General features: G+C 41.9%; 1 protein-coding gene across 1 annotated transcript in view; it reads right to left on the bottom strand.

Moving 5' to 3' along the window:
• The window catches only part of rnf13 (ring finger protein 13), a 41989-nt gene that overhangs the window by 3646 nt on the left and 15245 nt on the right, over positions 1 to 23098 (bottom strand). The window contains exons 5-8 of the mRNA XM_022738716.1: positions 9466 to 9553; positions 8281 to 8371; positions 7365 to 7470; positions 6252 to 6345 (exon numbers count right to left, since the gene is read on the bottom strand). Coding sequence (XP_022594437.1) covers positions 6252 to 6345; positions 7365 to 7470; positions 8281 to 8371; positions 9466 to 9553 — 379 coding nt within the window. The remainder of the gene's footprint in view (positions 1 to 6251; positions 6346 to 7364; positions 7471 to 8280; positions 8372 to 9465; positions 9554 to 23098) is intronic.

Below are 23098 nucleotides of genomic sequence, written 5' to 3'. Positions count from 1 at the left end.
GTGTGTTTATGTAAGCTCTAAATGAGCATGTTTTCCCCGACTGGGCTCTCTGTGTCTGTGCCAGGGCTGCATGTGACCGTATAAGGATGGGGAGTCACATCGACCACAGCCCCCACCCCCCTCCTCCTCTTCCTTTTCTCTCTGAGCGTCAGCAACTTAAACTCAAGGTAATGCTTTCAACTCTGCTCACTCTTCCTCTTCACACGCTCAATGCTGTCGTTTCCTTTCCCAAACATCACCAAAATTATCTACCCCGACTTTTTTTTTTTTCCTTCTTCCAACGCTTCTTCCTTTTCTTTTGACAGTATTCCAGAGCAGCCTCCATCTTTTCATCTCTTTCTCACTCCCTCAGGCCAGTGTCGGACAGTCGGGGTGAGGGAGAGGGAACGTTTATGCAGGCACGGATCCAGTATACACTCAGGAAATGCTGAACTGTGGCACTAACTGAGCTATTCTGAGTGAAGCAGAGAGAGAAGGTTCAGTGACTTCCTGAACTCAAAGACCGCTCTGTGGAGATAATGAAGAGAGCTGGGTATCATTTGAAATATTTAAATACAAATGACATGGTGACACTTAATAAAAAGCCAAGTCTGGTTTATCACAACTTGTGTCTTTATGTGGTTTTGGCCACCATTCCTCTTGGTGATAATGACATTGTGATGCAGCAACATGACAAAAAGAACTCCAACAGGGCAAGAAACAGAAGCAGTCAGACAATTATTCCAGTTTTAAACAAACTCCCAGGTTAGCCAAACTAACCTGAAGGAGAAAACAAATGCCCTCTCTTTACGTTTACCTCCAAATAAAGTGGTTTCCATATACTGTCTGAACTCTTTGCTTGTTTGCAACCTGTCTAATAAAAGTTGAAATTTATTTTTAATGTATTTTAATGTAATCTGTACATGTAGGCTTTTTAGTTTCATATGTCTTAGGCTAGGTCTTATTGTTCAGTTAGCCTGTACTGTGACACAATGCGAGTAGCCAGTCCTCTGCACCAATATCACCTAGATAAATGTGTAATTTCACTGAACCTGGCGAAAAATGTGTCTTTCATTTTTTTTTTTTTTTTTATTTTTATATATTGTAAACATCTTTTTTTTTATATATATATATATATATATATAAAGAAACCTCTGCTATGCCCCCAAACAAGCCCATGAATCCATTGAAAAACCTGGTGCAGCAGAACATAATTCACAGTCTGGTCTGTTCCTCCCTTCTCACAGAACAAATTAGCTGACTCCTGCTGATCAAAGTTCCTGCTGTGGACATTACTCACTCCTCATCTCTAGAAGCTTCGACCAGAGATCAGCTTAGTAATGTAATTACTGTGACCTGCACATGTGAGCTGAGATTCAGTTCATGAGTCTCACCAGTACAGTACATGTGTCACGAACAGCATGAGTTAAAAAGGGAAATAAAATGGTTTTCATGTGCTCTTGCTGAGTTTTTCTTTTTTATTATGAAGAGTGTTTGCTGTCTCCTCTCAATCAGTCTCAATACTGTGTGCTGAGTGTTTTGGGCTGAGTCAGCTTTGAAGTTGGGTAATAAAACATATTTTTCAATGTTTTGGTAGTGTGTCTACTTTTCAAATGTTGGGAATCCCTTACATTTACGTCTTGGGGCCAGTAGCACATCTTAAAAGGACTTGTGAGCCAGTGCAGCTCCTCTCCTCTCTATTTTTCATTAATCAGCCAGCCTGCCAGCATTCCTGGCTCTCAGAGGAACCACGCTGTCCTACTGAACTTCAGATGCGCAGTGAATGTGTGTAGCAGAGCGAGCGGGAGCGAGTGAAAAGAGAGGGTGACAGAAAAACTGAGTAAAAAGAAAAAAAAATGCTTCTGCACAGTTTAGCCGCTGCTTGAGCCAATCAGACAAGGGCAACTGGCACTGAGGCCAGTGAACTAAGAGACAGAGAGGGGTCCTCTGTACTGACATCAACATGCCTCACACACCGACGGCTGAGACACTGCAGCTGCTCTGTTCAGTGTGTGTGTGTGTGTGTGTGTGTGTGTGTGTGTGTGTGTGTGTGTGTGTGTGTGTGTGTGTGTGTGTGTGTGTGTGTGTGTGCGTGTCCTGCCTATGGTTTGGAAGCAGAAAGCCGAGGAGAGGGGTGGAGTGACTCATCATACGCAGGGAGGGATCAGACTGGAGGTCAGGGGTCAGCGGGAGAGTCCAGCCTCTCTCAGACTATGCTCAAAAACTGTCCCAGTTTTTTGCAGTTCACTCTGTGCGTGCGTGTACGTGAGTGCGCGTTCATTTATGATTTCAAACGTCTGCTAGTCGTCGGTTGCTGGCGAAACTCGCCCCCAGAGGGCCAAAACTCACTGTCAAACGTCAAGCTTACAGTCTAAGTGGGGATGACGCAAGGCTCTGCAATAAAACCAGAGCGTAAGTCAAGTTAATGGCAGAGTGGCGCTGTACTCTGACAGCCGTAGCAGCTGCTATTACATAATCCTGTACATTGACACAGATCTTATGTTGCATGCTGCTGCTCAGACTTGTATTATGCACCAATTACATGGGTACTGTGGCTTTCATTAAGGCATTGTGCACCATCCATACAGACCCTCTTTGTATTGTCTACTATTCACTTCAGCCTGTGGACTCCCATTTCCATACATGCAAGTCTGACGTTACCCAGTGCCTAACATCCCCATCTCTGGCCCAGACCATTACCAGAACTGTAGGGTGCCTAATCGCAATATTAATAAAATATTACCAGCAAATAGGTATAAATTAAATACATGCTCAACAACAGCAGCGGCAGGAAATATATGATGTGAAAAAACAACTCACTAGAAGAAGCCTTTCCATCAAAGTGTTTGCAGAGGTGGAGGGAAACGCTAGATTTCTCTGGTCTCAGCTCCTCAGCCAGAGAAGGCTGATGGTGGGCAGATACACTCATCAGCAGAAAGGCATCCTGCCAGCACAGCAGCAGCCGAGGCTGTGGCTGATCAGCTGGTTAACATCTTCCCGAAATGACTTCACTCACTCAGAAAAGACATCACACCATGTTGCATTTAAAAACTCTCCTGGCCTCTGATTCAAACTAATGCAGTACACATGCATGACAAGCACAGACAGAAAAACACAGGTGTGGTCCCTGTAATGCCACCTACAGGCTTCAGATGGGAAGCTCTGATGCTTTGATTTTGGGCTCAACTGCTGTTACTGCAGCCAGAAAACCATTCTCAGCACCTTCAGGAAAATTCCTATAGACAGCACTTAGTGGCCATCGTTGGAAGTGCAGCTTCAGAATTTGCATAATGGCTTCAACATGCCAGCATGATGATTGAATCTTTGCAGCACACTTTCTGCACTTTGAACAGCATTTCAAAAAAAAAAAAAAGACTTTAAAGAGAAAAATAAATATAAACATCACAAGCCACAACAGAAACTCTGTGATCTTTGCTGTAGACTTTGAACACATGGAAGGCTGCAGCTTTAAAAGCAGCACCAACACAGCATCACAGTGTTCCCGTTCACTGTGGCTGCATCTGTTCAAAGCCCCCGGAGTCCAAGCTCAGCATTATCCGCAGTACCAGAGGCCAAGGGCGCCATTAGGCATCCTTCCCACTCTGTGCCACACACACACACACACACACACACACACACACACACACACACACACACACACACACACACACATATATATATATATATATACACACACACACATACACACACACACACATACACACACACACACACATACACGCACACACACACACGCGCACACACACGCGCGAACTGATGAACCCCAAGTTCAGGCATGCTGCCCAAGAACTTGGTGGGATGGGAACTGGAACAGCAGCAAGTCTTGAGTGTCACAGTGACTTGTGTGGCACTGAGCTGTCCCACAGCAATGCCACAGCTAAAAATTCCTAATGTGTCACAACATGGGGCTTATGGGAAGAAAAAAAAAATCACAGTCAGCACGCCGTAAACAATGACCACTGGTGGTCTGATGAGCTTTGTGATTCTAGCTTGTCACTGTCTCTGTATATAGAGATGTACAGTGAGCCTGTGGTTGTTTTTGTTGCCCCATGACCACATCAGTCCATGTTTCATCAAACAGGGGCAGATTTTACCAAATTATCTTATAAGACTACTCCACTGATTTAACATTGCACTCCTGCAACGTTGTTGGATTCACAACCATCTATTCATCATATCATCTTTTTTCTTCTTGTCCAAAACTGTCGCCTTCATTACCCACAATGCAACTCGACTGCCGACAGTTCAGTCAGAGTTTCTGGTGTGTTATGTCAGTAGCGTCTAACGTAGCCTCAAGCATCAAGCAGGGATGATGAGCGTACTACAGAGGTCTGGCTTCTTTCTAATGGATTTTTTTCATTTTTAAACTTCTGACCCGACGCTGACTCAGATGACATCACTTGAGGCAGTTAAAGTTTTCTCACATATGCCTCTGTACTCATGCTGTATATCCCCTTTAAGTGACTGTAGATAACCCTCTAGTATAAACACACAAAGGTATAAAAACAAGCAATCAGCATCTCCTGTGCATGCCTAATATCTCCTGGCAACTGAATCCACGGTTAATTAGTTAAAACCAATATTTTTGGTGGCGGTCAGATATTAATCTCATTTCTATGGCACTGATAAAAGAATATTTACAGAAGCTATTCCTGTTATTGGAGGTCTCAATCTCTAACAACAACCCCCAACAGAGGCACTGTCCCACTGATCTCAGGCTCTCTTGTTACCACCCTCCCATGCTAAAACCAGGGCACTCGCTTCCTTGCCAAGCTAGCATTGCTCCAGAGCACAGGGCTTAAAAGATGATTAGGTAGAGATTTGGAGTACCCCTTCCTGTGTCACCAAACGCTCTGACTCAGCTCACAGAAGCGCAGACGCCGCCCCGGAGGCAGTTTCCTGGACATCTGAACTCTCCGTAGAGGCCAAGGTCGACTGTAGCAGTGCCTGGTGGAAACCCTGAGTCAGAGTGGGCGCCGCTCGTAGGCACAATCACCGGAGCACACAAACCACAGAGCCTGACGTGACAAAAAAACAGCCATCTGAGCAACATGCACTGCTTTTAGCTGGTGTGTTGCATGTGCATCTGTTACTGCCAGGCGGGGAGGAGCAGCTCGGCTCATAACCCCCTCAATTAGCAGCTTTGCAAGGGGGCTACTTATTATGCACCACCCGTAGTCTATAAAGCTCCCTGGTGTTTCCCTCTGCACAGCTGATTGTAGTCAGAGGCTTTCCAGTCTGCAAAATACAGCTGCCGGAGGAAACACAGCCAACAGAAAAAAAAAAAAACCCTCTAAATACACAGACAAGACTCACTTGACCATAGCACAAAGAGGATTTGCATTGCAAAACAATGCTATAGCCAGTGTGACCCTTGCAACAAGACAGAGGGGGAGCAGAGATCTGTTGAATCTGACAACTTAGTTCACACTTTTTACCTCGTCAAATTTCCTCTTTATTCTCCCTGTTATTGTCCTATACACAGCCAACACTTACTGTACATGAAGTTTGAGATAAAAACCAAAATACACTTAACTTTCAACCCCTGGCATGACCGAGACTACATTCCAAACCATCAGTCATGTGTCCAGTCTCAACAGAGAGGAGCTCTAATCTGCCACAGAGGGCTTTGTGGAAAAATGAAGTCCATATTAATCCGATTAGCTCCGAGGTGCAGAGCTCGAGGGAGGAATGATGTGTCGTAATTCCCCCGATGACATCTCTCTTCTGGGCCGAATCATGTGAGAAACAGCAGCACGGCACGAGGGCAAAATAGCATCTCTACAGCGTCTGAGGTCGAAGGTTAGAGCACGGATCAGGCTGACAGAGATGATTTTCGAACAGTTGTTTCAGGAAGACAGGGCAATCCTGGTAAAGTAGAGTGTGAGGGTTTCGCTCACAAAAAGAGATTTCATGAAGTTTTTATTAGCAACGTTTTTATTTGGTTTTTTTGCCTGAGGAAGAGTACTGTTGGGTCAAAACTTCACTAATAAAAAGTTAAGGGAGCTGTGTCTCGGTGCAGGTACTTTTCCACTGTGTGCTTGTTTACTTTTTGGCATCCAGCATCTATCCCACCAAGATTTTATAGATGTGCACATAACTAGCTTTACTTATTAAACCCATCAGTACACAGTATAAACTGTAACTCTGAATTACCAAACAGCCCCCAAATGTTCATTCTAGACTATAAATAAGTACAATTTCGACGTTACAGTCACTGCAAATTGAAATATTTGCGACTGCTTCCCTACCTTTCTTGAACTTGTGAATTGGAAGTTTCTTTAGCTGATCTTTGCGCAGACGGCTCCTCCGAGCTCTGTGTCGGTCCTGGACAAACTTGGTGATCTAGGCACAGCAAAACAGAGAGAAAACTGTCAAAATCCTTTTAAATCAGTACACAAAGACACAAAGACACACAACACGACACACATCACAACACACACACACACACACACACACACACACACACACACACACAGACCTTTCTTGTCCAGGTGCTGAGTCCAATCAGTCAAGTTGCATTTTACGTCCCCGCCTCATATAATATGTGTAGTGTAGCCTTTGAACAGATTTTGATTTGTGATATAAGGATACATAAATATAATAATTGATTTGACTTGACTATATTAAGCTGTGTTGTTCTTGCTCTGCTGTATGTTGACTGTAGTAGTGTGCAAGTTCATTGAGAGGTGGGCACCCAAGATTAGTGTCACCAGTTCAGTATCCCACCAAATGTGAAATATGGTCACAACCTCCCCATCCTGAGTTACCGCACTGAATGACGTCCAGAAGTGTTTTTGCAGAACATTATGTTGTCACAGTGAAGTTGACCTTTGACCCTTTTGCATATAAAATGTCATTATGTCATCATTTTATCCAATTAGACATTTCTGATAAAGAGTGTCATGATTAGCGTATGACTTCTTGAGTTAAGGCCGAAAAAATAGTTTTATGTGGTCACAGTGACCTTGACCTTTGACCCCAGACCACCAAATTCTAATCAGTTTATCCTTGAGTCCAAGTGAATGTTTGTGCTAAATTTGAAGGAGTTCCTGATATCACATTCATGAGAATGGGATGGAAAAAACTATGTGTGATTTCTCCCAAAGAAACACTGTTACGTGAGGACAAGAAGTACTACTTCCAGTTGCAGGTTCAAGTCTGGTACCTGACAAAGAACCCGTTCAGATTCAAAATGGACTTTTTCTAACGTCATTAAATAGAAACGTGAAAGCCAGCAGTTCATTGTGTTGAAAGTTCTCAGGCGTTTTACTTTACTTCTCAATCATCAAATATGCTCATGAGCTGCTTATGGGAACCCAGTTTTGTTTGTGCTAAAACGAAGCTGTCTTAAATGTACCTACCATGAACACAACAATGAGGATGAGGCAGATTCCAACGATGATGAGGAAGGGGATCAGGTAGTATTCCAGTGGCAGGCTGAAGTCTGGCATGAGAACCACATGTCCCCTAAAAAAAACAAAAAAAAACAAAAAAAAACAATCAGAGCCATTGTCAGGTGAGGAAAAGATCATATGGCAGATATTTTGAGCCACTGAGTGACAGTGACCTGCATAGACACTGAATTAGAGCAGCATTTCCTCATTTTTGTGGGCTGCCACATTTAAGATATTCCTTTTAGTGTTGTTCACATAAAGGTTCCTCTATCAGCAGAATGACATTTCACACAGTTAATTAAAGGGATACAGGGCTCTGCTTCTGTTCACAGAACTCCCTCTGCAGGGTATCTCTGCTCCAGTCAAATTTGTAACAGCTAATTTGGTCCAGACTTACAAAACTCTGCCAATACCATGTTTGGTGTTCATTCCTCTGACTGCAAAAGACTTGGGAATAACACTCATGTATTTGGATGGTATCTGACACTACACTACACACACACACACACACACACACACACCCACAAAGGCTGATTTGAAAGTGGAGAAATGGGACTTTAATGCTGTGACTCTCTGGGCTCTTCTGACAGGCTGAGACATTTCATTACCGGATTATCACCTCAGCAGCAGTGACAACACATGAGAAGACAAATCCTCTGCCTTGATATATTGCAGTGCAGACATTATACAATAATATTAGATTAAACTCATAGCTAGAGAGCAGAGAATGGAGAAAACAGACAGTTGTGAGTGAGCCAGCAGAATCTCTTCACGATGTTACACCGGAGGAATCGTTAAAGGGGAAAGCGAGAGGAGAGCTGAAGAGGAAACTGTTTCTATTTATACTGATGGGGAGAAAAATGAGATTTGGGTTTAGACTTACCCCTTGTCATAGGTGTAGTCTTCTTTCAGAGAGTTGGCGGTCACCTCGCTCACAAACACAGAGGGAATATCGATCTGCTTCATAACATCCACTAAAACATGGAAACACAAAAAGTTATTGATACAGAATATCAATACTACAAATCTTGAAACATATCGTTTCAACCTGACATTAAAAAAAATGAATGTACTGTTATCAGATAAATAAAAGAATAGGCCTTTTTCTGCAGGTTTTAACCACATTTCACAGTCTTCATCTGCTGAGAAGTGTTCGCTCATTTCAGCTTTCATACTCTTGGTCCAACAATAAGTCGATTTGTTTTTTAAAAAATTTTTTTTTTTGGGCCTTTTATGCCTTTATTGACAGTGCAGTAGAGAGAGACAGGAAATGGGGAGGCAGAGAGAGGGGGAATGACATGCAGCAAAGTGCTGTCCGATGCGGGACTGGAACCGGGGCCAACTGCAGCGAGGACCTTAGCCTCTGCACATGGGGCGGATGCTCAACCAACTGAGCTACTCGACACCCCAATAAGTCGATTTGTTGATCGACAGAATTTATTTTTTTGATAATTGCTCAATAATTGTTTGGTCTTTTTTTTTTTTTTTTTTTTTTTTTTTTTTTAAAAAGCAAAACCCCCACTGGTTCCAGATTCTCAAATGTAAATATTTGCAGGTCCTAGTCTTCTGTTACATTAAGTTTTATTCAACAAACACTTGGGCTAAAGCATATTGACACCTAAAGTGACATGGTGAAACATCTCAACAAGTAAATGTATAAAACATCTTGCTTTTGTGAGATTTACTCCACTAATCAGGTCATGAAGCCTCCTGGATACTTTATGACTCTGCTGCAGCCCCTCAAGGGTAAAAAGGGGACCGACATAGAAGACAAGACCTAACTGAAAGAAAACCCCAAACACTATCATGTCACAAAATGGGCTAGAGCGGGGACAATATGGATTCATAGGAAGGGAGTGCTTTGGTGCTGCGGGGCATCACTTCCTTCCCCAAGTACATCTTGGGACTTTAAATGGCTCTGACTGTAAGGCTGCCTTGTTGTTCCTCAGGCTCACAGATGAAGACAAAAACAAAGGTACATCCTCTGTTAACAGAGAGCTGCATGAACAGGCAGCTGTGTAAGATGCTAAATGCTTCTGTGTTGGTGACGGAGGAGGAGGCAACTTACGATCGTTGGATCCCATGCTGATTAAGTCATCGGAGTCCACATTGTGAACAATGGCTGCCTTGTACCCCGCTTTCTGGGCATTGAGGACCTGGGGAGACAAAACACTGACGTCATGTACAATCTGCAAGGTACAACCTATTCCCTAACAACAGCCTTACAACTGTACCACTTCCAGTTGAAAGACACTACCTACTGCTGATATGAACTAATTTATGACCTGGCCTTGTGAACCTAATCCTCATTGGGGCAATGAATGCAGCTGAATTTTGTTTGTCAGCATCTTAATTACAATAGCAGTCTGAGCGGACAGAAGAGACCACAGATAAAGGGACACTGTGGCTCCACTGGTCTCATTGAACAACATGTTTATGATCTGTTTCCCAGAGAGTGTTTGCAAAAGGAAAGATGCTTGCATTTAACGGCCAGACTGCTCACTTCTCCATGATAAACACAGACTGCTCGTCCTAGCTGACTGAGCTGTAACTGTAGATCCAAAACAGGGAGCGTTCGATGAAGCAAAGGGAAACTGGGGCTAAGAAGAAATCTACACAGTTGACTTTTAGTGGTAGAGTGGGCAAAAGGTTAGAAAGGATGCACTAGTTTCACTCGTAGTGATTGTAATTAAAAAACATCTCACACTTTCACCTTGATGACTTTAACTCACAGCACCTAATCTTGTTTAGATGTGCTGCATTTTCTTATTTTATTTTGAAAAGGTCACAGGTTTTTAATTCAATCCCCACAAAGGTGTATTTGTCTGAAACAAAACACTGCACACGTGACTATCAACTAAGAACAATTAAAGGCACAACTTGTAATCCGAATGCAAACCAAGGAGAAACCTCGCCATCAAGATTTAAAAAAAAAAAAAAAAAAAAAAAAAAAAAGAAAACAACAAAATCTAATTCATCCCAGTCTCAATTAATTATTTTTCTCTTATGACCAAGACTGGCTCAGATAGTTTTCACAATTCAATTTTGGGGAAAAAGTGCAGTCGCATGTGAGCATGTGTATGCCTGCCTGTGTGTGTGTTAAGTGTGTTAACTGTTGCATCAACATGCCACCATGTCCACACACTCACATTAATCATAAATGTGTCCCTCCAAACCTCTTCAGAAAAAAGTTAAGCCTCTTGCTGCTGCATAAAAACAGATGCTACGGCATCCTGGGTGTAACCTGTTTACCGTGTGTGTGTGTGTGTGTGTGTGTGTGTGTGAGCAGGACAGTGCAGCTGTTATCCCTTAAAAGGCAGCTTTTTAAAATCTGACACCATCTATATATTTCAATTCTTAAAATCCAGCGGGCTGGGATTTTTCAAAGTCTGGGTTGAGGCTCAAAAACTCTGGACAGTCTGTCATTTAGGCAGACTGTAAAAACTCTGGGTTTTCACTCAGCTGGCAGCCCAAAAATATAAATTTAAAGTATATAAATGTGATTGTGATTATATAAATGCAGACAGACAGCAATCTCTGACAGAGATGAATACAATGAAAAATTCCAAACGCATCTTATTCATTTGGCTATGTGGCTGTTTTAAAAAATATGATGTTGAATCTTGTCCATGAGATCATTACACTGCTAGAAACATTTAAAAAAAACCAAAAAAAAACAGTTAAATATTAATAGTAAAAAGAGGAACTTTCAAGCGGCTGAGGGTCAGGTGTGATGCATCATAGATGCAGGGGGAAACTGATGTAATGAAGCTCTTCCAGCTGTGGGGCTGTTTTTGTGGCTCTGACACAGTATAGCCGCTACAGTATCCTGTACAGTCATTGTTGTGGCTGACGGCTCGCAGCAGATGTGGTGGAGGAAATAGGATGTGACAATATAATCGTGGAATGAACCATTATGTGTTCTTACACAGACAGAGATGAAGCTGGGATAGTAAATGTTTCCTCTCAAATTGAGGGGAAAAAACAATTTGCATCAGATCAGGTAAATGTCACAAAGGCAGTGATCCTCCAGTCTTTCCTTTGTATTTGTTTAGTGGTGCTGCTCTATCAGCAACAACAATACTACCACTGCTAGAGAAAACCATATTCTAACCGTGTAATGTCACCCAATTGAAAACAATATCACCCATATAATATAGAAATAATGGATTTAGCCTGTTACAGCATCCACAGAACAATGTTTTTTATAACACTACAGGGCTGAGTTAAATAAAATTAGAGGAAAACTCTGCCCCAAAATACAAAGACACATTTCTGGTGTATTCTAGGGCCAAAGTTGGACAACGTTATCCTCATATTCACTCTGAATGACCACTTTGTATTACATCATGGCTCAGTCTGACATTTTGTTCATGGTGGCCATTTCCTGTTTGAGATGGGTTGGTTGGGTATTTTGCCCAAGCCAATGAGGACATAGTAAAGCATCTGTCCTACAAACATTTGGTCAAGTCAATTTTAATTTCTATATCCCAATGTAACAAATTTGCTTCGAGGGGCAATCCTCAGAAGCACGAAATTCAAGAGTGATTTACACCACCGCTACCTGAGGCCACTGAGGAAATGCTGATGTTAATTATTAGTCAGAGCATGTGCCACCCTCCTGTGTTAAATTAGCACTCGACCCACACAGTGAAAGTGTGACTGTGATGTGCAGGCGGTGCCATGTAAAGAGAACAATATCACTTTAGTCTGGGTCACACTGTGAAATATATGAAAGTCATCTGCTCTGTTAAACAATAGAAGGTGGTTCCTCTCACTAACCTGCGCAATCAGTGTTGAGTTGTGTGTGTGTGTGTGTGTGTGTGTGTGTGTGTGTGTGTGTGTTAGCCCCTGCAGCACGGCCAGGCCTCCTTATCCAAGTATTGTACTCTGCTGTGATGCAAGGAAATCCATTTAGACCTGTGAGGGGTGAATGTGTATTGCTGCCTGCATGGACGCTAACAGTGAACAGCTCAGTCTTTTGTCTGTCCCTTGTCATTGTAATTTTATGCAAAGGCATACGTGAAGCAGCGTGTATGGCAGCCACAGCATTGTGATCCCATGTGTTCGCCTGTGAGGGTGTATTGTGTGGAGGTATCAATGGCTGCTGTGTGCATCTAGAGGCAGGCCGTCTGGGTAAGTGACACACACAGAAAATACTGTGTCTGGGTGTGTGTGTGTGTGTGTGTGTATGTGTTGAGGAATGAAAGCAGGCTAGGTGGAGGGTGACTTCTGTTTCGTCTGTAAAACAGACAGGCATTTGTCTTTATTTTGACATTTGATAGACTTAATTATCTCTTAGTTAATGAAAGAAAATGGTACTGATGATAGTGATAACAACATGGCAACCTGTCCAGCCAATGGTAATCAAACTAACTTTAGCCTGGAGTCTGACTGCTCTCTTTCTTCTTCTTCCTTTTTCCTCTTATATCCCTAATTGATTGTGACAGACTGAACTTTAGCTTTTTCCAACTTGAAAAAAAAAAAATCTAAGAATCAATAAATCAATCAGTGTCACCTGAGCTGAACCAGACAGATCCTGACATGTATCATCTTGTGGCCAGTAGTTATTAGTTGCTGGCGTATGAGGCCTTTGTTGTGTAATGTCGCTTCTCTGCTCTTTCTCCCTTCAGGTTCATTTTATCAGAGATCTTCTACCAAAGTTGTTCCACTTTTAAAAACCAACTCCTCCACAGCAGAGCCAGCAGCAATGGTACTTTCATTGTCAGCCATTTGTTTTGCTGTTGTATATAGACATGATGTAACTACATTGATGTAATTAATATTGTAATATGACAAATTTTTTATCCCATGATTGTGAATGCCCCTTAACTGCTGATGAAAAATATCTGAAATTGTTTGATATATTGAACCCCACTTATTTAGTGCTCCATGTAGGACAAATTAAACACCTCTGTGTTGGACAAACAGCTCCTTCAATTCAAACATCAAAATATATTGTTTGTCCATGCCCTCTGGAACGACACAAATACACATTTCCTTATCTTATCATTTCCTTATCTTGGACAGGACGACAGAATTTGTGTATGCCTTTAATCAGTAAATCTGTTTTGTGATGTGACAGAACTATGGTTAATGTTTGGTTTAAGCACAAGTATGACTTATTTAAGTTTAGGCAAAGATCATGGTTTGGGTTAAAATAAGTACTTTATGGTAGCTGAATGGTTACATGCCAGATAACCACAACAACCTGCTAAAACCGTCTCTCTCCCTTTACTTCCTGTCTACCTGTGCACTGTGAACTGTCAATGCTAAAAATGGCAAAAATAAAAATAAGTTAAGGTTAGGGGACCTTCGTCAAAACCGTAACAATGATGAACAGGTGCTTAAGATTAGGAAACAATCGTGGATGTGCTTCAAAAAAAAACCCAACACTGACAACACACACTGTCCCAGCTCTCCCAAGTCAAATGGCTAATATGCATCATTAGTATACCAGTCAGTTTGTCTTGTATCTAATAAACATTTAGAGGTCACACTTTACTTCCTAAAACTTAAAATTAATTTAGCATCTAAAATAGTCAAATGTAGATGTTGACATTTCTGCTACCATGACTGGTGTTTACTCTCAACACACTAACTGGTCTACAGTCTGGTTCAGTGTCTCTTCAGGGGGATCTTACAGTAAAAGTAAGGAGCCATTTTGGCTGTAGGCTGTCTAGATGCCAGTGTGTGGTGCGGCCTGTCTGCCTGGGATCTGCAGAGGAATTCAACCTCTGCTGCTGGCTCACCCTTGTGTTTGCATGGGCAAAGATAAGGACATTCAGTGCATTCCTGAGACTGAAGAGAGGGAGGAAGCAAGAGAGGGAGAGGCAGAAAAGGAGAGAGGGAGAAAAGGGGGAAATTAGATGCGAAACCTCTAGAAATAAAAACATCAATTATGCAAAAGTCTGTGTGACTAGAGACACAAACAAACACACACACACGCACACACACACACACACTCACACAAATGATGCGGCTTCACCATGGGAGATTTCTGGGTTGCTCTTCTACCATCTGCAGACCATTGTGGTGAGTTGTAGCACTTTCTTTCATGTCAATTTAACAGCTTTCATTAAACCACTTAATTGCTGTAATCCCTGGGACCACACATAAAAATCCTGCTTTTTCTCCTTCAGCATCATATCACTCTGTATACCCAACTTGATTCTCATGGTGTTGTGTGGGGGTGGAAAAAAAAAAAAAAATCATCAAAAAAAAAAAAAAGCGGACAGAGCGACATTATGTTTCTCTGCACTTTGTTATTCATTCACACCTAGCAGCCTGGATGGCTATTGTGCAGCTACACGAGAAGAACTAGAGGTTAAATGCCTTTCTCAAGGGCATCATGATGTCTTTTGTGTCATGTGACAGCATGACTTGGCTCCAGAGACTTCTGGGTCTGTTTATTTTGTTGCTGTTTTTTTTTTCTACTTTCCAAAGTTCACATTATTTTTCCTTTTTTGTACGATCAGGCCTTGGATTCAAAAACAAAATGGAAAAATAATAAGCATCTGATGCTTGTTTTCTCTCCATGGCACCCTGCAGTGTGCGCACCAAATTCTGACTTGGCCTGCAGCACAGTCACTGTGGGGTTTATTCATAAAACTGACCAATTATGGATTTTTAAAAGGCAGACTGGACTTTGCTTAATTGGCTGTTGTTTTTGGAACCCCGTGAGTGAAATTAACAAGATCCTGAAGCTTTTTATCACAAGATTAAGAACACAGTGTGACAGACAGTATAAGCCCTCAGAAAAGCCATAAATTTGGATCGAGCTAAGACCAATTGTGATGGATCTATTCGTTTTATCCGGATAATAATAAGGCAATAAATCGTGTGTCATTTATTTAATTACCATGGAAATATTATATGGTGTTTGTCTGGAGTTTTTTTAAAAACAAATTTGAAACTAGGCATCTAAATTTTACAGTTAAACCACTGCTACTTTTGTTATTGGCCTTCTAGAAATGTTTTCTGCTCTTATTTTACCATTATTCCTCAATTCCAATCGGTGAACAGCTGAAGTTTCTACCTATGGGCAGCTATGAGTACGACTCTACACTTACAGTTCTGAGTCTGATCAGGAGATGCTAACAAAAGAAGCAAACAAAACAAAAACAAAAATCAACTGGAGAATAATTTTTACACATAAAAAAAAAAAAAAAACTATTAGATTATCAAAACAGTCAATTAATCTTCTGCTGATCAACTAATTGATTCATTAATTAATTTTTTCAGCATTATGTTTAAGCAAACTTCAGAATCAGACAGTGTGGGTGGACAAACGGAAGTGAAGCTGCTGCTACAGTAGAATTCTGTCAACACACGTCCAAACAAACCTGCTGAACATGTGCATTAAGTACATCGAGGGATTTTAACGTTTACGTGCCCTTCAGCGAGAAGGCCAACACGCACTGGATTGTGTATTTGTGTCGAGCAGCCTCCCTTTAATGTGTGGGACAGAACGACTGTGACAGAAGGTGCTGCTCAGAGAAAAAAAAAACACATTTCCACTGTAAAATGGAAAAAACTGTATTTCAAAGTAGTTTTGCGTGTGTGTTTGTGTGTGTGTGTGACTGACTCGCATCGGTCACAGTTGACTGGAGGTGTGTAAACGGTGCCACCTGGAGCTGCCTCACTCACTGGTGCTGGATTTAACCGCTTGAATCCCAAAAAGAGCATGAACACAAAACAACAATCCTCCGGTTTTAGTCTTGTCTGTGTTGCCTTATAAAGCTGTTTGTCATTAATATAATCTTTTAGAAACTCATCATACTAAAACACTATAAAAAGATGAGTGAAATAATAATTCAAGTTAAACTGAGTCTCTTGCGCTTCAGCCCCTCCACTAACGGAGGTTGGTGATCTCAGAGTAGGACAGGATACAAACAGTTCGATGGGCCACTTCTGAACGACTGAACCCAAAAACTCGAGCACGATTCACTTGAGGAGTTTAATGATCGGGTGCAAATGACTAACACACACTAAGTCTTCTTCAGAGTCAAACAACAATAGATTAGATTTGAAAAAAACCCAAAAAAACTCAAATAACCTCCTCCAGGTAGAGAACAGTTAACAGGGGTGGGAGGTAATCAATCAGCGCGCACTCATTCAAGAAGGAAGGTGCTGCAGTGTGAAACAACAAACAGCCCAATATTACTCATAACAAGAAACAACAGTTACATAACAGTATCTTCAAAAGAACCAACACTGTATCATGCTTTTTGGGACGTAAATTAAAGATAACATGATAAATAATCATTTCCTGGCATCAGCTACCTAGACATTAATATACATGCACAAACAGGTCACAGCAGTCCTCCTACTCTTTTACTGGATCTGTAAGAGTGCTGGTGTGGACAGAGACTGCTAACAGAATCACTAATTATTGCTGCATCACCACTGTGTGTGCGTGTGTGTGTGCTTTTGTCAATAATGACTGCATCTTCACTCCTGTGTGTGTGTGTGTGTGTGTGTGTGTATATCTCCTGCCAACACTGCACAGCCTCCTCATGCAGTGCTGCAGCTCAAACACATCGTCTTCCCTCTCCCCTCTCCCCTCTCCTTCCTCTTACACCACTGACATCCTCTCCTTCACACATTCCTCTCCTTTCCAATTCCTCTCATTTTTTTTCTCTAACTCAAGGTCCTCTTTCCTCAGGTCCTTTCATCTGTTTTCCTATCTATTTTAAGGCCACACTCGTGTCCCATGAAGCTCAAGCTGTAAAAAATGATCAGCGTGGGGCCTGTTGCAGTCGCTGGTCTGAATTTGCATAGAGCAGACTTGACCTCAGCTTTGTGTAAATGAGTCTGAGCAGCACAGCACACCTTTCTCACACAACGCAGCTCATACCGCCGCAGATCGAATACAAGTACGGATTCAGCAAATACAATGTCTTTTCCTCAGCTTTAAGAGTATTAACAAGTTTAATGAGATTTTACAAGCTGGCAGTGAGAGAAGAAAAAAAAAAAAAAAGAGGCTGAAACCAAACAGGCAAGTAAATCCACTCCATGTCCCCTGGCCTTACCAACTCATCTATTTTTGCCATTTCTGCATCTTTCCCCTCAATTTAAGCTCTGACCGCACTAGATATCACTGCAGGAGAGAATATTTTAGGAAATCAGTAGCCCATGTGAAAGATCTGCTTTTTTTTTTTTTTTTTTTTAAATTTTACTCACAGATTATTACATTTGTTTGAAAATAATCTTTTATCCATCACCCAGTTGGCTACAGAATGTTGTATTAATCTTTAAAGCACACACTCAGTGACCACTTCATGAGGTACACCTGTGCTAATCTACTTCAATCCTAATCCTATTCTGCCATGAAGTCTACTTGTTCTTGGTGACACTGTGTTAATTAAATGTATTAACATACAGGTCATACATTAGCTAGATAATGTATGACCTCCACCGGTTCAATGTCTTCCCAAACTGTATCAGACACAGGTAAGCCTCTTCTGCTCCTCTGCTGTTTGGACAGCAGCTCACAATCACGTCTTCATCTCCTCCTCTCTCCTCCCTTAACTGTTTCACTCCCATTTCTTGGCTTTTTCCGCCCCTCACCTCCTCATTCACCCCCTCTCCCCCACCCCACAACCATTCTCCTCCCACCCTTCCTCTTTTATCTCTCCTCCCACTTTTCCTCTTCCTCCTCCCTACCTTCTTCTACTCTAAATTTAACCTCCTCCTTCTCTCTGCCCTCGTTACCCTTGTTACATCACCCTGACTGCCAACTTCTCCAGAAATCTGCCCAGCCCCTTCTCTGATATTTTCACCCTCCCGCTTTTATTCTCTCCCTCTCCTCTTTCTCATTCATTTCCCCTCTTCTCCTTCATCCCACCCCCCCTCCCCTCTCTCCTCTGTGTTTCAGAGGAATGCAGCGCAGAGCAGAGCTGGGTTTTAGTTTCAAGGTCCAGACAGCTGATTAGATAAGTTCAATAAAACTGCAAACTGCAGGGAGGATCCGGGTACACAGATAATGCAGCACAATTGCAATTCATGCAATGCACTTCTGTGCATGAAAGAGACTATATTCAAACACACTTCACACTGCCTCCTTGCCCCAATTTGTTCTTACTTTAACAACTTTTGCCTATATTTGATTTTAATATTTATTTCAAGAGCTTTTTATCATCTCTTTGAAGCACTTTGTAACTCTCATTTTGAAAAGTGCTGCAGAAATACAACTCTGTGTTTGTGTGTGCGTGCACACAACCCAATAGGCCAAAGGGAGCAGGCTGAGCTGTTTGTTGCCACAACAGCTCTGAAAAACGACGCAGGCATGAGATATGGCTATTACCATCTCACACACACACACACACACACACACACACACACACACACACACACACACACACACACACACACACACACACACACACACACACACACACACACAACAACACACGAGCTAGTCATACATCCAGTCAGCCATAGTCATACCGAGTCATAAGACTGAGTGAGTGTGTGCAGGAAGCTAAATCACTGTTTGAATAAAGACTGAGGCCTGTGTGCGTGTGTGTGCGTGTAGCTCGGGGGCTGTGAGGTCAGTGCAGCACAAAAAGGCCGCACGATGAAATGCATTTACTGTAAGGCAGAGGTGGGAAGCAAGGTTAGATGGGAAATTACCAGCCGCCAGAGAAAACACTGACCAACTTCGGCTACGACTGATAAAAGCAAAGACACACTGGTTGATTTTTCTGACTGGACAGATTTTTACTGTTACTGAAACAACACTGCCCTCCTGACCACTCCTAACTCATCGTGATCTGTTAGAAACTGGAGACAAAGCAACCTTGCGCGTCATCACCTCAAGATAAGCTGACTTACTTTAACCCTTTTTGTCGCCTTTTTTTTTCCTCCTTCACTGGATTCCAGCAGCACTGTTTCAACCGGACAGATCAGCTGTGAATCGATTTGTTACCTGACATGGACCCAGGTTATGTCACCACATGCACCATATTCCGCCACCCATTTCCAATCAAAATGGGTTATATGTGCTGAACAGAAAATTACAAACTTTTCTCACTCACTTTTCTACACTAAGCTTTATTCCAGTATTTGAATACTACCTTTTCACTGACAAATCATGGTGCACATTTTTAATTAATAGATTCCAACATTATAATATATTTTTTCCCCCTATGATGCTTTTCTAACAAAGTCAATTCAAAATAAATTGCGTTATATCAAATAGCAAATCTTTGATTGGGATCCCTTAAATTAATTTTGTAAAACAATGTGATCAAGATATATCCTGAGTGAAACATTTACTGCTGAATAATAAACTTGTCTGTGCTCTTTGTTGGAAAAACTACGTAATGCCGTCACTTCTTCTAAATGACCTAAAACACATCACATGCAATTTCTTGTAACATTGGCCTGGACTGTTTATATCAGTCACGCTCAAAACTATATCATAACTGAGCATTGTCACAATACACTCTTCTGGTAAATGTTTTTGAATGGGAGAATTGTGTAGTGTTTTGGTGCCTGATCTGTGCCCTGTCAACTAGAGTTCACAGCTTCCTGACAGAAGAAAAGGCATTTACACCAGACTGGACCTTTAGACTGAAACGCCCTTTGCCAGACAAGTTTTGGACTCCCTCATGGCGTGACCTACATCTCTAGATGGGAAATTTTCCACCAGACAAAAAGCTGTCATCTCTACCAGCCACTGGGTGCTTTTACAAAATACACTACTACTGGCTGACAGATGTTTACTGAATCACTTAGATGACTTTATGACCGTTCTCTACTTTTGCTTCTGTAATACTATGTTTTAGCATTTAAGATGGTTAAAGTGGCTGCTTACATAGGTCCACTTTAAAGTAATACAATACACTCAGTTGACAATTTATTAAGTACACCTAGTTAAAACTAATGCAGTCCAGTCCATTGATTGATTTGGTGAGGCGTTGATTCAACTGTGTGATCATTTTGTCCTGCTGGTTCTGGTGCTGTTTGATTATATTGTGAGAGGTGTTTCTATTTTTTTCATCCACCACAATGAGGGTAGATAAAGTAACAGAGACACCTCACTGTATAAAGCTCTGCAGAAACTATAACATTGAATCAACACCTCTGTTTCAATAAAAACTGAACATTATAGCTATCATCATCATGAAGCTAGGATTTATTGCACTAATACAACAGTACTAGACTGCATTAGTTTTAGCTGGGTGCGCCTAATAAACTAGCAATTGAGTGTATATCTCAATAACTTAGATGGATTAGATTTATTTTTTCCTACCAGCACCCCAATACTTAGCCTTTAATATTTAACTGCCAAGTCAATGTTAACATCCACATAATCATGCCAAAGAAACATAAGAGGAAATATATTAATGGATGGAGTTTTAAGGTTGTTTTAACTTAACCAAGTACACATGTAATCACAGTTTAATGAGGGGAACTAGTGTGCAGAGTGAAACTGAAAACAATGACAGATAAGGCACAGAGAGAGAGAGAGAGAGAGAGAGAGAGAGAGAGAGAGACTGAGCGAAAAACAGCAAATAAGAGTAACAGAAGAGAGAACAATGTGGTTAAACAGTCCTTGGCATACCTGAGTACATGTTACATAACTAGGACATTATGTCTCAATGTATATAGACCTGCCTCTCTGTCTTTGTTATTGATGGTTCAGCGGGACGGACAGGCTGCAAAGAATCTGGCAAGGCGAGAAGAGAGGCATGGGGAGAGCGTCATGGGAGGGAGAGGGGAGGAAAAGGGTATTGAGTTTCCTGTCCAACCCCCCTCTCCTCCCAGAAAGGTCAAAAAGGTCACCAATGAGGGACTCCCCCCCAGAATCGTCACCACCTCAAAGAATCCTTGTGTACAGGAAGTGCAAACCCGCTCTCTCTGGAGAATTATTTTCTAAAAGGGACGTCCATGGAGGAATGATTTCCCCTCTCTCTCTCTCTTTCTCTCTCTCTCTCACAGACACACACACACACACACACTTGTGCCTATTAACACCCCTTCACTTGATCTCCTTCAGTCCTGGCCCTCTCCAGCACTCTCTCTCTCTCTCTCTCTCTACATTCGACCTCCTCCCTGTCATGTCTCATCGCAACACACTCACATACTCTCTCTCTCACACACACACACGCACGCACGCACGCACACACACACACACACATTCCACGAGTGGAGGTGCTGACACTTTCCAGAGGGTTAAGTGGGTGAGTGTCCGTTTTATTGCCCATTACGGCCACAGATCCATTAAATCTCTTTGCTATTGCTCACTGGATCCTAATGGCTAAACACTACAGAGGAGGCTGAGGAGAGACAGAAAGAGATGACCAGCAATGGAATCAAACAGTGGGCATGTTGAGGGTGACAGCCCCTTTCATTTTAATTTTTACTCAAATAACACATACATACGTGGAAATTTGTGATGCTACTGTTGAATTACATTTACATTTTCAAGTTTACACTATCATTTTAATATAGTCCCCTATAGGCTTCCGTACACACACAAGGGCCTTGTCTCAGTCAAGATGGAATCTATTATTCCTTTGTTTCCCTGCAGCTTCTGGAGGGAACTGAGCTTGGGTAAGAGGGAGGGAGTGTGTGTGTGTGTGTGAGAGAGCGAGAGAGAGAGCAAGAGAGAGGGAAGCAAGGTAGACAGCTGAATGCTAGCAACAAACTGAGTGTGTGTGATTGGCAGGGAGAGAAAGACAAGCACCAGCAAGAAGAAAAAGGAAAACGATTGCCAAGGGAAAAGGGACAAGGGAAAGACAGAGGCAGAGGAAATAGTAGCTGTGTGTTAAGACAGAAAGAGACAGGGAGACACCACTGTATACATGTGTGTCCATGTCCTGATGTCTGTCTGGATATGAGCAATCATTAAGCCAGAGGCAGAAGTCAGACTGCACAACCAGACCGCACAGACGCAGACAGACTGTGTGTGTGTGTGTGTGTGTGTGTGTCTGTGTCTGTGAGTGAGTGAGTGAGTGAGAGAGAGAGAAAGAGAGAGAGAGAGAAGGAAATCAAAAATTAAGGACAGGGCATGAGGAGACAGCAAGGGGAAAAAAAGAGATTGGAAAGGAGATAATGTTAAAACACACCCTTCCTAACACACACACACACACACACACACACACACACACACACACACACACACACACACACACACACACACCAGCCAGAGTAAAATTCCCAGCCCAGTGTCAAACTCCAGGTTTGCAATGATAATTTTGAAGTTGACACATATTTACCTGCTGTAGCCATTATCTTTAGAAGTAGTTTCAGTTTAGTTTAAGTACTTTAAGTAGAAGTTTAAATACTGTATAATCTGCAAACACATGGTTGTGTTAACACAGCTACATTCAGCACATGTTGCCCTGCTGCCAACTTTCCCAGTGGCCAACTGTGGTACTGTAACAAAAAATACATTCCCTGCAATCCAAAAGTATTTTCCTCATGGAGGGCCTTTACAAGGACATATTGGTAAAGCTGCTAAATCTGACAGCAAACAATGTCACTTTAAAAACTTTTTTTTTTTTTTTTGCATTTTGCCTTCATTTTGAATAATGAATGCCAAAGGAGAGAGGAGTTGATCCCTGACCAGAAACATGTTTTTTTTTTTTAAATCATATAATCTGGAATGAATAAGCACTCTCTAAGAATGTGGTGCTCAGTTCTCACAACACATGGATAGGTTAACACAACAAAATCCAAATTAGAAA

The sequence above is a fragment of the Seriola dumerili genome, unplaced genomic scaffold (genome assembly GCF_002260705.1).
Source record: "Seriola dumerili isolate Sdu_G_001 unplaced genomic scaffold, Sdu_1.0 BDQW01000002.1, whole genome shotgun sequence".
In the NCBI taxonomy this organism is placed as follows: Eukaryota; Metazoa; Chordata; class Actinopteri; order Carangiformes; family Carangidae; genus Seriola; species Seriola dumerili.
Note: the sequence above shows the minus strand (reverse complement) of the source record. Positions and strands in the feature narration are given on the sequence as shown.